This window comes from Hemicordylus capensis, chromosome 1 (genome assembly GCF_027244095.1).
Source record: "Hemicordylus capensis ecotype Gifberg chromosome 1, rHemCap1.1.pri, whole genome shotgun sequence".
NCBI classification, from domain to species: Eukaryota; Metazoa; Chordata; class Lepidosauria; order Squamata; family Cordylidae; genus Hemicordylus; species Hemicordylus capensis.
The window spans coordinates 314534466-314548327 of record NC_069657.1 but is presented as its reverse complement, the minus strand read 5'-3'; the positions used below and the strand labels follow the sequence as shown (position 1 = coordinate 314548327).

At 41.6% G+C, this 13862-nt stretch overlaps 1 protein-coding gene across 4 annotated transcripts in view; it reads left to right on the top strand.

Moving 5' to 3' along the window:
• Positions 1-13862, top strand: part of SNX14 (sorting nexin 14) — a 61398-nt gene that overhangs the window by 5050 nt on the left and 42486 nt on the right. For 3 of the 4 annotated variants that reach the window (XM_053287212.1, XM_053287210.1, XM_053287213.1), the window contains 5 exons: positions 889-965; positions 1050-1128; positions 2140-2183; positions 4346-4433; positions 13367-13451. In XM_053287212.1, the coding sequence (XP_053143187.1) occupies positions 889-965; positions 1050-1128; positions 2140-2183; positions 4346-4433; positions 13367-13451 (373 nt within the window). The remainder of the gene's footprint in view (positions 1-888; positions 966-1049; positions 1129-2139; positions 2184-4345; positions 4434-13366; positions 13452-13862) is intronic. The other variant, XM_053287211.1, reaches the window with a different exon arrangement.

Here is a 13862-nt window from a genome sequence, read left to right as displayed (position 1 = left end):
GCGGCTGTGCAGTCACCTAGGAGGAAGGGAGGAGGAAGTTGCTTGCCGCCACCCGCAAAGAGGGCTTAGAGGTAAAAAAGGGAGCACTGACTCTTCCCTCTTCCCCCCTGCAGCCAGCTGCTACCGCCGTGCCCCATCCTGCTGCCAGCAGTGGCGATCTTTAGGGGGCAAAAGGGAGAACTTGCCCCTCACCCTGTTCCCCCCCCCCCGCAGCTACTGCCATTGCAGCAGCTTTTTAAAAGAATTAAGTAAAGGCACGTGTATTCAGAGTGGGGCGTTCCTGATTCAACCTGAGTGGGATTGAAAATTAACTGAGCAGACATCAAAAAACTTATGTTCCCTCTAAGGCATGTGCACATGCCTTAGAGGGAACACTGCTGTCCACCACAAGCCAAAGGTTGGCACTGCAACTGCTGGTGCCTTAAAGGGAAAGTTCAGAGAGCCCTGATGTGAGAAAAGTGAGAACTGAGAAGATCCTGCAAAGCCTTTTATCTTTCACTTAATAGTTGAGTTTTGCGCCACTTCCTCTGTTTCAGAGTATTTCTCTGTCTCAGTTGGAAAGCTTAATGTGTTTTCACAAGGAACAGTTTCAGATATTTGGGGAGTGGGATACACAAGAGAACATGTTGAGAAAAGGAGCCTGGGTTGAAAAAGTATGCAAAATATGCAAGTGTGCTGAAGTTGCCAGCTGGTGATTCACATGCCTCATTTATGGTGATAGAATTCATAAGCCAGTCTTTCTGTTCCACCTCTTAAGCAAATTAGTAACTGCATTTCTGCGCAAAGACACTGACAACTTTCATTTCACTTACATACAACTAAAAATGTCTTCTCAGGGCAATCTTCTGAGTAATCATTCTGAAGAATTGAACTCTTTTCTTCTCTTAGCAGTTAGAACTGCAAGAACTGTTTCTCCAGTGTAATAGCTGTACTGTGTGTGGTAAAGTCAAATGTAAAAGGCATAGGTGAGTATTCAGCTTTCTAACCATGTTTTAGTTTGAGGGTAGATGAATGGAACACTGCTTAAAACCTTCTTGTTGTTACTTCAGGCCTGCATTATTGCTAGAAAATTATCAGCCATGGTTGGATTTGAAAGTTCCTTCTAAAGTTGATGCATCCTTATCCGAGGTATCTGTCTACCAGCACCTGTATGACTCATATTCATTATTATACATTCACTCCATTAGTGGGGTAATGAATTCCTCTGACCTGTTGCTCATATTGTAGATACTAAATGGACAAGTAGAATACCTGAAAAAGGTTAATGTGCCATCACCTTCCTAACACAGTTTTGATGTGTATAATCATGGGTGCACAGTCTTCCTAAACTGCACTCTGTATTGCTTTTTAAATGCCCCGGTGTACTTTTTGGGCTACACCTCTGACCATCATACCCAGTTATGTGTGCCCCTCCTGTACAGGACTGAGTACCTCATCTGAGTTCCTGGGTTATCGCCTTTACATCTCGATAATTATCTCCTTTATCTGGGACATGGCAACTCTTTATTATTCAGGGTCCACAAGAGAAAGGCTGCTGCCTTTCCAAATGCAGAGAATTCCATTTCTGCGATGCAACAGTCACCCCTTTTTTATTTCATCCACCGGGCATGGTAACTGAGTGTTCATGAAAACCATGCCCAAATATGCATACAATAAATTTTCCTTTTGAGGCTTTGGGATTTTTTAGAAGTGGGGAGAAAAGTAGTTCCTTCTCCTCTGATAGGAACATAGGAAGCTGCAATATACTGAGTCAGACCATTGGTCCATCTAGCTCAGTATAGTCTACACAGACTGGCAGCAGCTTCTCCAAGGTTGCAGGCAGGAATCTCTCTCAGTCCTATCTTGGAGAAGCCAGGGAGGGAACTGGGAACCTTCTGCTCTTCCCAGAGCAGCTCTATCCCCTGAGGGGAATATCTTCCAGTGCTCACACTTCTAGTCTCCCATTCAAATGCAACCAGGGCAGACCCTGCTTAGCTAAGGGGACAAGTCATGTTTGCTACCACAAGACCTCCTCTCCTGATCTTGGATGGTTTTAAAATACTGACCTAAAGGATATTTAGTCATTATCATCATCATCATCTCTTTCTGTGAGAATTCTTTAATGCATAATTTAATGTTAAATGTGATTGTCGTACACAGGTTTTTGAACTAGTCTTGGAAAATTTTGTTGATCCTTGGTACAGGTAAGATTTTCTACAGTGTTGTTTTCCTACAAAACTTGTATACTAATTGTAGACAATACCATTGACTCCTGCTTTTAACTGTTTGGAATTTGTAGGCCTATGCAGTCAGATAATGCTGATAGGCATTTCAGGACCAATACTCCCTATACTGAAACTATTAATATTAAATGCAAAACAACTGATCTCTCTGAGAGGCAATAAATTGATATAATTTTCCCATAGGAGGGTCTTCTCGGTGGCTGCCCCTCTTCTTTGGAACACTCTCCCTCACCATTCGTTCAGCCCCCCTCCCTGGCTGCTTTTAAGATGTCTCTTAAGACATACTTGTTTTGCCAGGTGTTTGCCCTTCAATATTTTTTTTTAAAAATGATTGTTGGTATTTCTGTTCACTGCCTAGAGTCTTTGGAGGAAGTGGTATATAAGAAGTTTCAATCAATCAATCAATCAATCAATCAATCAATCAATAAACCTACTACTACAAATATTTATATACTGTTTGTCAACAAAATTCTCAAAGTGGTTTACATAGAAAAATAAATACATAAATAAGATCCCCCCCCTTCCTCAAAGGGATCACAATCTAAAAATAAACATAAGAGAGACACCAACAGCCACCACTGGAGGGATGCTGTGCTGGGGTTGGATAGGGCCAGTTTCTCTCCCCCTGCTAAATATAAAAGAATCACCACTTTAAAAGATGTCTCTTTGCTCAGTTAGCAGGGCTAACTTAATGAGAATTGTGCCCTATCGTTCCGTAATTATATGCATTTCTGATATGTCTTTTGGCACCTCCCATCGGACATGCAGTCTTCATAAGGCTCTTACTCATGATTTCCCATTGAGAAAGGGCCAGTGTGGGTAGGATGAAGTAAATGTGCAGTCCAAAAAAACTGCTAAGAGAAATGTCTTAGTTTTCCTAGCCCTTTTCTCTGATAACAAACATGTGTCAAGCAGAACCATTTAGCAGGATGGGATGTTTCTGCTTGCGTGTGTGAGAGTGAATGAAATGCTCTTGACCAGAGTTAGCAACTCCCATCATTTGTATTTCAAGAGAAATACATATGATGATGATGATGAAGTGAGTATGCATTGAAAACATGTATGTGTTAGAATCTGACTGCTTTTGGAATAGTTAAGTAACTTTTTGTTCATATTGGGGGGCTTAAAAAAAACAGGGAGAGAGCAGAGGAAGGCAGGGGAGAGGAATCAAGTGCCATGTTTGACATATTTTCAGTAAATGATTGAGTTGATTCGCATCCAGTTACTATCCTGATAGTTGGGAGAGGCCCATATTAATCCAACTATCTTCCTTTTGGCTTGGATCAGAACGGAGTTTATCTGATATTTTGCGCAGTGCACAGGCCTATTAATTTGCATGTTTTTCCTCCCTGAACATGCATCTTATATCTCTCACCAGGTTAATTTGGAAGAACATTTTTATATTCTAAGAATATTGAAATTCTCATCCAAGGGGAATTTGAGCTGCTGTAGTCTCACTCACTTCTTGTGTCATGACAAAGTTGGTCCATGTGATTGACCTGCTCACTTGAAAGGAATGCTTTTTGCTTTTTTGTGGGGGTAGAGGGAAGAAATCACCCACAATGATAAGGTTAGGAAAATTCATTTGGAAGCCCTATTCCTAAACTTGCATATCTTTAATGTCTGGACAACAATTGCTTGGTTTTGTTTTTCAAAACTCCGCTTCAGTGCAACACCAGAGGGAGCCTAATACCTATTTTGTGCCTTATTAAAATTAGGGACATTTTGGGAGTTCTCTTCTTAGCTTAGTAGACTTTGAGAGTATATAATACCAATGACTAGTGTGTTCTCATTATATGAATTGAATTAGGTTACTAAATGTAGTTGCTTTTATCAATTGGGAATGAAAAATTAATTTTGATTTGAGAATCTGGAAGTGATGGTGTTAGTATATTATGCTCTGACTAGTGTTTTGTGCTCTGCATGTCCCTTGATGCAAATATTTTAAAATACCTTTTGATTTCTTTCACGCTGAAGATTTGGTGCGTGTTTGATGTGAAGGTTTGTGAAGTGTTCTTTTCCAGGTCTGCTCTGCTCTCGTTTTATAGTTTGAAGAGATATATTCATATCTTTTTCTGATCATTTCTGATTTTTACACTATGCTTTGCTTTGGAATTTTGCAGGGATATAACTGATGATGAATCGTTTGTGGATGAACTTAGAATAACATTGCGGTTTTTTGCGTCTGTATTAATTCGCAGGATTTACAAGGTAATACAGTAGTGCTACCGTGTTTGAATAAAAAGGATGTCCTTTTAAAGTGAGATCTTGGGGGAAGGTGGTAACATAGGGTCATATCCTAAGTACTTGCTCCATGAAGTAAGGGAGCTTCTGCTTTTGGAAGCATCCAATCTATGACCAGAACTTATCTTCTATGAATCGAAACTCCTTCCATTTACAGAATAAAGTCTTGGTATACAAAACAAAGGTTATTTAATGGATGGGCAGCATCCAGACTAGTTAGTCATGACTAAGCACCACTGAAATCAGTGAGGCAAGTTAGTCATGACTCTTACATCCCTATAATTATAATTCCACCCCTGCCCCCACACACCCCAAGGAGAACCAGATCAGTCTGCAACTAAAATTCCTTCTGCGACTTCTGATTTTGGTACTTTAAAAAAAAATCCAATGAAAAAAAATATTTTAATTCAAAAATAGAACTTGTTATGCTCACAGAGGTAGTTGACTCAGAAGACCTTGTTAACAAGAACAAATTCTGTGAAAGATTCTGTTATGCCACTAGATGTCAGTGTGCACCAATTTAAAAGCTTTTGGAAAGCCTTGCTCAGTCTCTTGAAGGGTTAATTTAAGATACCTCAGCCAAGAGCTGGATACTTGGCCAATATATCAAAAGGGTCAGTTTAACATCTCTGTTAAAGTAGAGACCTGCCCAGTTCCAGTATCACAAATTTAAGATCCTTTCAGACCAACTTTTAAGGACCTGCCCAATTTGCAAATAAAATAGCTTGAAATCCATGTATGCTCTGGAGCTACGCTGAGTCAAAGAGTGAAAACACTACCCTCTTGGAGCCCTCTGGTTGCTTTGCAAGATGCAGCAGTTTTTGGCAGAGGACGCAAAAAGCACAGACTGTATTTTGAAATGTTTACTTAAGCTAAATAAAGGCATTACAAGAAAGTTACATGAGGTGGCGTGTGTATATGTATATAGTTTCAGAGGCTAGCAATTCCTAACAATATCTAGCATTGTGGAGAGAAAGTACAGCCGGGGGGTGGGGGATGGGATGGAAGTAGAAGGGTGGGAGATGAGAGGGCAGCATCATGACTCAAACAAGGCACTCATATTACTGAGTCGTGATGTGGCTTGATGAAAACTGGCAGTAGCTGGCTGGAGTTCGATGAGCTTGGGCCGCGAATGTAGATGTGTATCAGAACACCAGTCCTGCATGTACTGGTCAGTCTGTTTCTCTCTGTTCTTCTCCTGCGGAAACAGTAAGGGCTCAGTCTGTCACGGAATCATGCCAGCTTGATAGCTAGTAAGACTGTGAACTAAAGCGCAGCAGCAATCAAGCAGGCTCTGAGTCAAAAAGCCCCCTCATAGCTGGTTCTAAAAGCTCCTGCTCAAGAATAAACATTCCTCATCCATATCCTGAACACACTGTAAAAATGAGTCCATCCATATCACATGACAAACTGTTTCTGTAGACCAGGATGGCTCATCCAGACTGTTTTCGTTAGCAAGTCCTTATCATTTGGAATACGCCTTGTTTACTAGCATGTGTAGCAAAGGTGTCACTTTTATTCTATAGATCAAAACATGCCAGCTAAAACTGCAGTCTCTGGTCTTTTTCTATTCCAATTACAAGCACCTTCAACAACTGAGCGGAGGAGGGGGGGGAAGTAAGAAGACAGGGAGGGGAATAAGGCAAATTGGGGAGCTATATGTGACATATGCCTTACCAGCTCAATCATTTGGTTTACAGAATAAGCATAATAAAAAGGTATTCCCTCACAAAGTGCAGAATTTCAAGGCTCTAATGCAAATCAACTTCAAGCTGTGAGATATCTATCTATCTAGAGATATAGATATACACACACAAAACATATATTATTTATTTATTTATTTATTAGATTTATATACCGCCCTTCTGATACGGCTCAGGGCGGTTATATATGTATACACACATATACACAGTAAAAACACTATCACAGAGTGATCACAAACAAATCCCATCAAATTGTCATTTCCCAGAGTCTAACTAGTTCACACAGAGTTCATAATTCCCTTAATCAGAGTTTTTTGCTTCATGAACAGGTATCATAGCCACCTAAGGTTTAAGCCTTTCAGTCTCCAATACAGATTTAGGCTGAGCCAATTGGTGTATAACAAACTATAACAAAGAATACACCGTACAATTACAAATAGAAAATAAAGAGTAAGGGAGTACATTGTCATTAAATTTTGAGTTCCAAAAAATAATAAACATAATCATTGTAAAATTATCTGCTTTTACATTCACTTCTGATCTTCTAAAATAAGTTAATTTTGTAAGGAGTGCACTGTCCCAAATACGTTTATATCAATCTGTTAAAGAAGGTGTATATGAATATTTCCAAAAATATGAGACAGAGTCTTGCAGCTGAGGATAAACGGTGATAAACACACACAAAAAACTCTAAATCATCCTCTAAAGCTACCTCTTTGACATAACCCAAAAGGACTGTTTTAGGATTATATGTTGAGATGTAGCCTAACTCTTTTTTAAATATTGAGAACATTCAACCAGAACTGTGTAATTAAAAGACAAGTCCAAAACAAATGGTAAATGCTGGCTTTAGGGCTTTGACATCTCCAACAACTATTTTAACCAGACTTATAAATACAGGTGGACCTCTACTCACAGGGCTTCCGTTCTCTGCTATTACCACAGATAGTGAAACTGCAAATACAGAGTCATTCATTCTGGGATTGCGGGGGTTAGCTTCCTGGAGTCCTGAAAATCTTGCAAAAAACCAGCAAAAATGGTCAAAAAGGGTGAAATAAAGTGCCCTGCCATACTTCGCGGACATCCAGCGATCCAGTGGTGCCCCCCAGAAGTCCAAATTCTTTATTTTTTTGAAGAGAAAAACTTTTAAAAAACTTTATGAGCCACAAAATGGCTCCGTTTGACAAAATTGTGGCCAGAAATAACCGAGGTAATTTCCAGCCACCCCCTGCCCCACAGATATAAGGATTTAACCCTCTTTCCACTCTTTTTTCCATGTGTATGCCAAGGTTGAGTGTCAGCTATATTGAAGGCCTTTAGTACAGAAATTAAATAAGTTCTTTCCAAATCGTCAAATGCTTTTTGAGCATCTAAGAAAATTAAAGCACCTTCCTTTTTAGTATAGTCAAATCTTCCAATAATACAAACTAAATGTTTAATATTAGCTGATAACCTTCTGCCAGGAACAAAGCCTGTCTGGCCATCAGTTTAAGAGGGAATCTTAAATCTTTTAGCTAAAATGGTTGTCCAGATTTTAATCTTGATTAATCAAAACTATTGGACAATATGAATCTGGATTAGTCACACTTTTATAAGGTTTAGGAATTACAATGTAATTCATATAATTTTAATGGGACTTGATAGAGGGAGTCTATCTGCTCTGTAGATAAACTCTGTTTTATATCAGTTTAACAGTTGTATACTGTAAAATATCTCAGAAACTGTAAAGTGTCTGATGATGCTGGCAGTTCTCCAGCGGAGATCACTAGCCGCTTGTACAATACCCTTCTGTGGGGTAAGACAGTGTTTTTGTAGACAAGTTTAAGTCTATATCCTCCCACATGTCATGCAGACACATATTGAGACACACACTCAAACACAAACACATAGTCCTTTATACTTTAACAGTGAATGTTCTTCTTAGTGGTCCCTGTACTACAAATAAATGATCAGGAGCCTTCCAAGCTGTCTTGCTTCTCTTGTTGGCAGTAGCCCCATCCCACTCTATCCAAAACGAGGCTCCCAACCATTATGTCCTCAGTTTTTCATCATCTGCTGCACCCTTTACTTTGCTTCATTTGATTGGGAACTTCTTTTGATAAGCGACTGCTTCTGTTCTTTTATTTCCATTTTTTTCTTCCTCTCTTTTATTTCTACTGCTCTATCTTACTGTTTGGCGTTTTATTTCCTTAGTACCCTTCCTCCCACTTCCCTGCATGGAGGAATCTCTTACCACCTATTGTATGGTGACAAAGATTGTGTTTAAAAGGTGCACGCAGTGCAGAGCTAAATTACTGTCTTCCAACTGCCACCAGCGCTGTTTAGTTTGTCTTGGAGAAGAACGTATTGTAGACAATTGCTCCCACTGCCAGAAATTCACTAAACAGGCCTGTTGGAAACAAGCATCTTGGCTTCAGGCCTTATTGTGGGAAAGGTCTCTTTCTACACTCTCAGCTATGGCAGCCTCTGGACCACTCATCCTTGTGTCGCTCACACCATCAGCTCACCTTACGCCATCAGGACAGGGCCCTATTAGGACAGGCCCCTATTACTTGAAGATGGGGGAAAACCGGACACTTCAGTCCTGTTTCCTTCGGGTCTGGCTAAGATACCGAACCCGTAGGTTCCAACACTGAGCACCCCCTCTCTGATAGCAAGCTCCTCCACTGTCATGCTACTGCTCTGCATAAAGGAGAAGCAGCTTCCCCCAAACTAGTCACCTAAAAGGAAGAACTCTTCCAGCCGTCCAGGGTCAATCGCTAGTCCGTTCTATGGCTTCACAAAGACTTAAGCCGGTTTTGAAGCTTCTAAAGATACATAAGAAGCAGTTGGTACCAACACTGGCCGTGTCGAACCCGAAGCCACCTGCATCACTGGTCAAGTCTCTGGAACCTACATCCCCAAGGTGTTCAGTGTTGGAAGGAAGCAAATTGGAAAGTTCCACTCCAGGGTTGACCTCCAAACTGGATCAGGTTCCAGATTATGAACCCAATCCTGCTCACCCCAAAGAGCCAGAACATCCCCCAAGGTTGCCTGAACCAGAGTAGCCAGATTACAACTTGGTATTGGAAGCAGCAAAGATACATGTACTCGCTGTAGGAGTGCAGCTACAACTGCTGTCGGTCCCCAATGCTGTATTCTCCAGATCTCTGTGTGCATTTTTTGTTGACTGCTATAGCGTCACTAATCAGAATCAATATTATAACTGTCTCTATCCCTACAGTCATTGTTGAACCCGACATCCTGAAAGATACAACTCTTGGAGCTGTTAATCTAGTGAGTTCCACACAATATCTAGATCTCAATCCCCAAGACAGTACCGGTCCCAGTCCTGAGGCAGGAGTTCCACACAGTACCAAAACAGGAGCTCACCATAATGGGACCCAGCTCCTACCAAGACATTCAATACAGATCCTAAAAATAAGACAACTACACACCCAACGCCTTTGAACCCAACACCTAGCCTCCTGTCGGGACGTCCCCTACCGCAGCCACAACAGGAAGACACGGAGGGAAACTCATTTTGGGTAGTATATAAATATTTTAAATAAATAAAAACTTCAGACCCAGTTTCACACATAGACAATGATGATACAGAAGGAGAACCATCAAAGGATCTGCTGTCTGATTCAATGCCATTTGATTGGATTGAAGACTCAAAGCCTCCATTGCCATCCGAAGACCTAACACTATTCTCTGAACAAGTAATACGTATGGCTACCTCGTTGGGCATTCACACTAAAGAGCCTCCAAATCCCTCCCCGGATCCAATATTTGGCCCCATTGATTCTGACACAACACACTCCATATTTTTGCTTATGATCCCAGCTTTAATAGACATTATGTAGACCTGCTGGAAGCCAGCTGTACTACTGCCAGCCTCCAAAAAAAGAGGATTTTTTGTACAAAGTTCAGGTGGAAGACAATCAGTTTCTAACACCCTGCTCCCAACTCTATTTTAGGAGAGGCAGCTTAGTCTAGATCAAGGAACAGAGAACTTTCCGCTCCTTCAGACAGGGAAGGGAGAAAACTGGACTCCCTTGAGAGGTGTATTTACTTCATGTCTACATTCAATCCCATGACTGCCAATTACCAGATGTGTATGTCCCAATATAATATTTTCCTTTGTATAAAACCCATGCCATTCTTGGATTATATTCCATCTGACAAGAAGGAATCTGCACTGGCTATACAGAAGGAAGCGTGTAGGCTTTCTAAACAGCTATTCCACACCTTATGCCATGCTACAGACTGCACAGCATGTTCTGTGTCAGCAGCAGTAACCTTACATTGCCATATCTGGATGCGTTCTTTCAACTTGGCACCTGAAACAAGAATCAGAATCTCCGAAACAAGAATCAGAATCTCCCCTTTGATGGCAAAGCACTCTTTGGAGACAGAACTGATGAAGCCATGGAACGCATTCAAGAGCTGCAAAACACAGCTAATTTGATCATGTACATCCAGTCATCATGTAGGTTCACTAAGGGCAATAAGCAGGCCAAGAGTTCATCCTTTCGCCCTGGAATTCAGTCCTCCTTGGAGCAGTCCAAAATGGCCCCATACTGCAAACAGCAATACTCTCTCAGCAAGGCACAACAGCCCAAAGTCAAGCCCTCCGCCTACACTACAAGACTCTGAGTTTTATAGTTTTGGAACAAACCTGAGGCCCTATCTGGATTCGTGGGAGAGCATCACATCTGACAAGTGGGTGCCCACCGTAATTTGAATTTGATACACCATAGAATTTGTTTCTTATCCCCTAGACTGGAATCAATCAGACATCCATCCATCCATAGAACTCTGGGAAGAGACACCATCAAACTGATTAGGGGAAATCCTACCACAGGATTCTTCTCCCGGTACTTCACCATCCCCCAAAGAGCTGGTGGTATTTGCCCCATCACGGACCTCAGAGATCGAAACACCTTCCTAACAAACAAGAAGTTCATGATGCTCATTATCTCCTCCATCTTTCCTATGCTCCTCAAGGGTACCTGGTTTGTGTCAATAGACTGTGTCAGTAGACCTTGAGGGTGCTTATTATCATACTGTATCTCAATTCTCTCGCTACACACAAAATTTCTACCCTTCCAACTCAAACCCTTGCCCTTCAGCCTTTCTACTGCACCTTGTGTGCATGAAGTGCATGGCTGTGGTGGTTGCACATTTACAAGAACAGGGTGTCCAGATCTTCCCATTTTTGGATGACTGCCTTATTACAGGAGAATCCCAAGAACAATTGTCCAACAATATATGACATACCCTTGATCTCCTTACTGCCCTAGGTCTACGGATCAGCCACAAAAAATCCCAATTAACCCTGACCACCTTCATAAGTTTCTAGGCATAATCTTCTACTTGGTACAACAGACTCTTTCTCCCCTCAGATCAGATACAGTCTATCAGCAGCCTGGCTACTTGTCTCCATCACCCTTGCCACACAGCCCTGGTGGTTCACTAAGGCCTCATGGCATCTGCGATGTCAGTTCTATGTTATGCCCAGCTGCGCACAAGAGTATTACAAAGATAACTTCAACCCACACTCTCAGCGTCAGTCCATAACCTTCACCATCCCCCCACAGGTGTGCTGTGCAGTCAGTTGGTGGACCCATGCACCAAACCTCAGGAACTACATGAACTTCAACTCACCAACAACTTGGATCACCACAGATGCTTCAACCACAGGTTGTGGAGCTCACCTCCAAGACAGGATGGTCAAGGGCCTATGGTTCCACTCGGAAAGCATCAATTACAGAAATTACTTAGAACTGCTAGCAGTCTTCAGAGCCCTCAGATGTTTCGCCCCTTACATATGGGGCCTTTAGGTTTTGAAGAACAGACAACACTACAACAAAAGCATACCTCAACCACCAGGCTGGTACAGGGTCTCAGTGGCTGTTTCATCCCACCTTTCTCATTTGAGAAGGCAATTCGATGGAAGCTCTCTCATGGCTATTCACATAAAAGGAAAAGAAAACAAGTGGATGGACTCTCTAAGCAGGACTGCCTCAGTAGACCACAAATGGCATATAGACCCAAGATCCCTGTGTTGTTTTCCAGGACTGGAGCACACTGCCAATAGACCTCTTTGCACCCCAACAGAATACACAGTGATTCACTAAGAGATGCATTTGCTCTTCATTGGGGCACCCACCTCCTGTACATGTCCCCACCGATTCCACTCCTACTATAGATTTTGCAAATGATATGAGAAGACGGAGCCTCCTGCATTCTGATCACACCTTGGTGGCTCAGGAGGCCCTGGTTTCCCCACCGTCTCTGACTCTCCAGCAATACTTACTATTGTTTACCGAGTCATCCTCCTCTCCTAACTCAGGATCAGAGCTCTCTGACACACCTGGACATTCACACCCTCAGACTGATGGTGTGGCGGATAGTACAGAGTGGCCTCACAAAGTAGAATTGGTCATGGAAGCTTCCCTGAAGTCATCCCCTCAAAGTTCCTAAAACACAAAATGGCAAAGATTTCCGGTACAAATGACATGTGAATGAGTAGGCTTGCTTACATGCCTGCTCTCACAAGTTTTTTGTTGTCCGCTCAGTCAGTTTTAGATCCTGCTCAGGTTGAATTAGGAAGGCCCCATCTGAATGCACATGAGCACACACTGCCTTGCTACTGCCGCCCAGAACAAAACTCATTCAGCACACAGATGAAAAAAAGAGAGAACACTGCTTCCAATTGGGCTTCTGCATATGCGTGAAGCCTATTTGTGTGAGGGTAGAAGTGACCACCAGAACTACAAACTGCCATTTTTCACACAGTTCTGTATATTGGGACACGTACACTTCAGACAAATTCATGGAATCAAATTGTTTCAGCAGTCAAGTTTAGTTAATGTTCTTATAAAAATTGTCTCCTTTCATCGTCTTTTGGAACTAGAAATATTAAAGGCTGGGCTTTTCTATGCTTTGTATACAAGTTTGGTTTAAACTCTTTTACTTTTTATAATTAAAAACAGATCATTAGTCTCTTAAAACCCATTTATAATTAGTACATTTCTTTTTCATGGAGGCTAGTCTCTTCAGTACCCTCTTGGTATTCTCTGACAAGTTTTTAACTATGCAACTAGAGCACTACTTAATAAATTTACACAAATGATGCATATCATTCATAGTAATCTTTCCTAGTGGTAATAGAAAGATAATTTCCTCCCCTTTCTGCTTGTTCTTCAGGTGGATATTCCAACTATTATAACAAAGAAAATGCTGAAGGCAGCCATGAAACATATAGAAGTAATAGCTAAAGCCAGACAGAAAGGTAACATTACAGTTTGTGGTGGTGATGGTGATGATGATGATTCTGCAGCATTAAAATGTTGCCTGTGATTTTCCCTGTATAGCTTCCAGGCATATTCCAGTGCTGGTTTTAGGCACAAATGTGCAAAAGTGAGGTCTGTAGCAAATTGTGTGGTCTATGGATGGTGTTCCCAAACTTGGCTCCCCAGATTCCCACTTCATTCAGCTCTAGTCACAATGGCTGAAGGAGGGACCCCTAATGACACAGTAGAAGCCAGGGAGGTGATGTGCCGCACAGCACCAAGCCTGCTTACTCAAAGTACATTCTCCTGAATTGGATGGGACTTAAAGTGCTTAGGCAGTCAGTCCTAATCTTTTGCCAGTTGCACTGGACTGGGTTTTTTTTTACATGCAAGAGAAAAATGCAGATGAT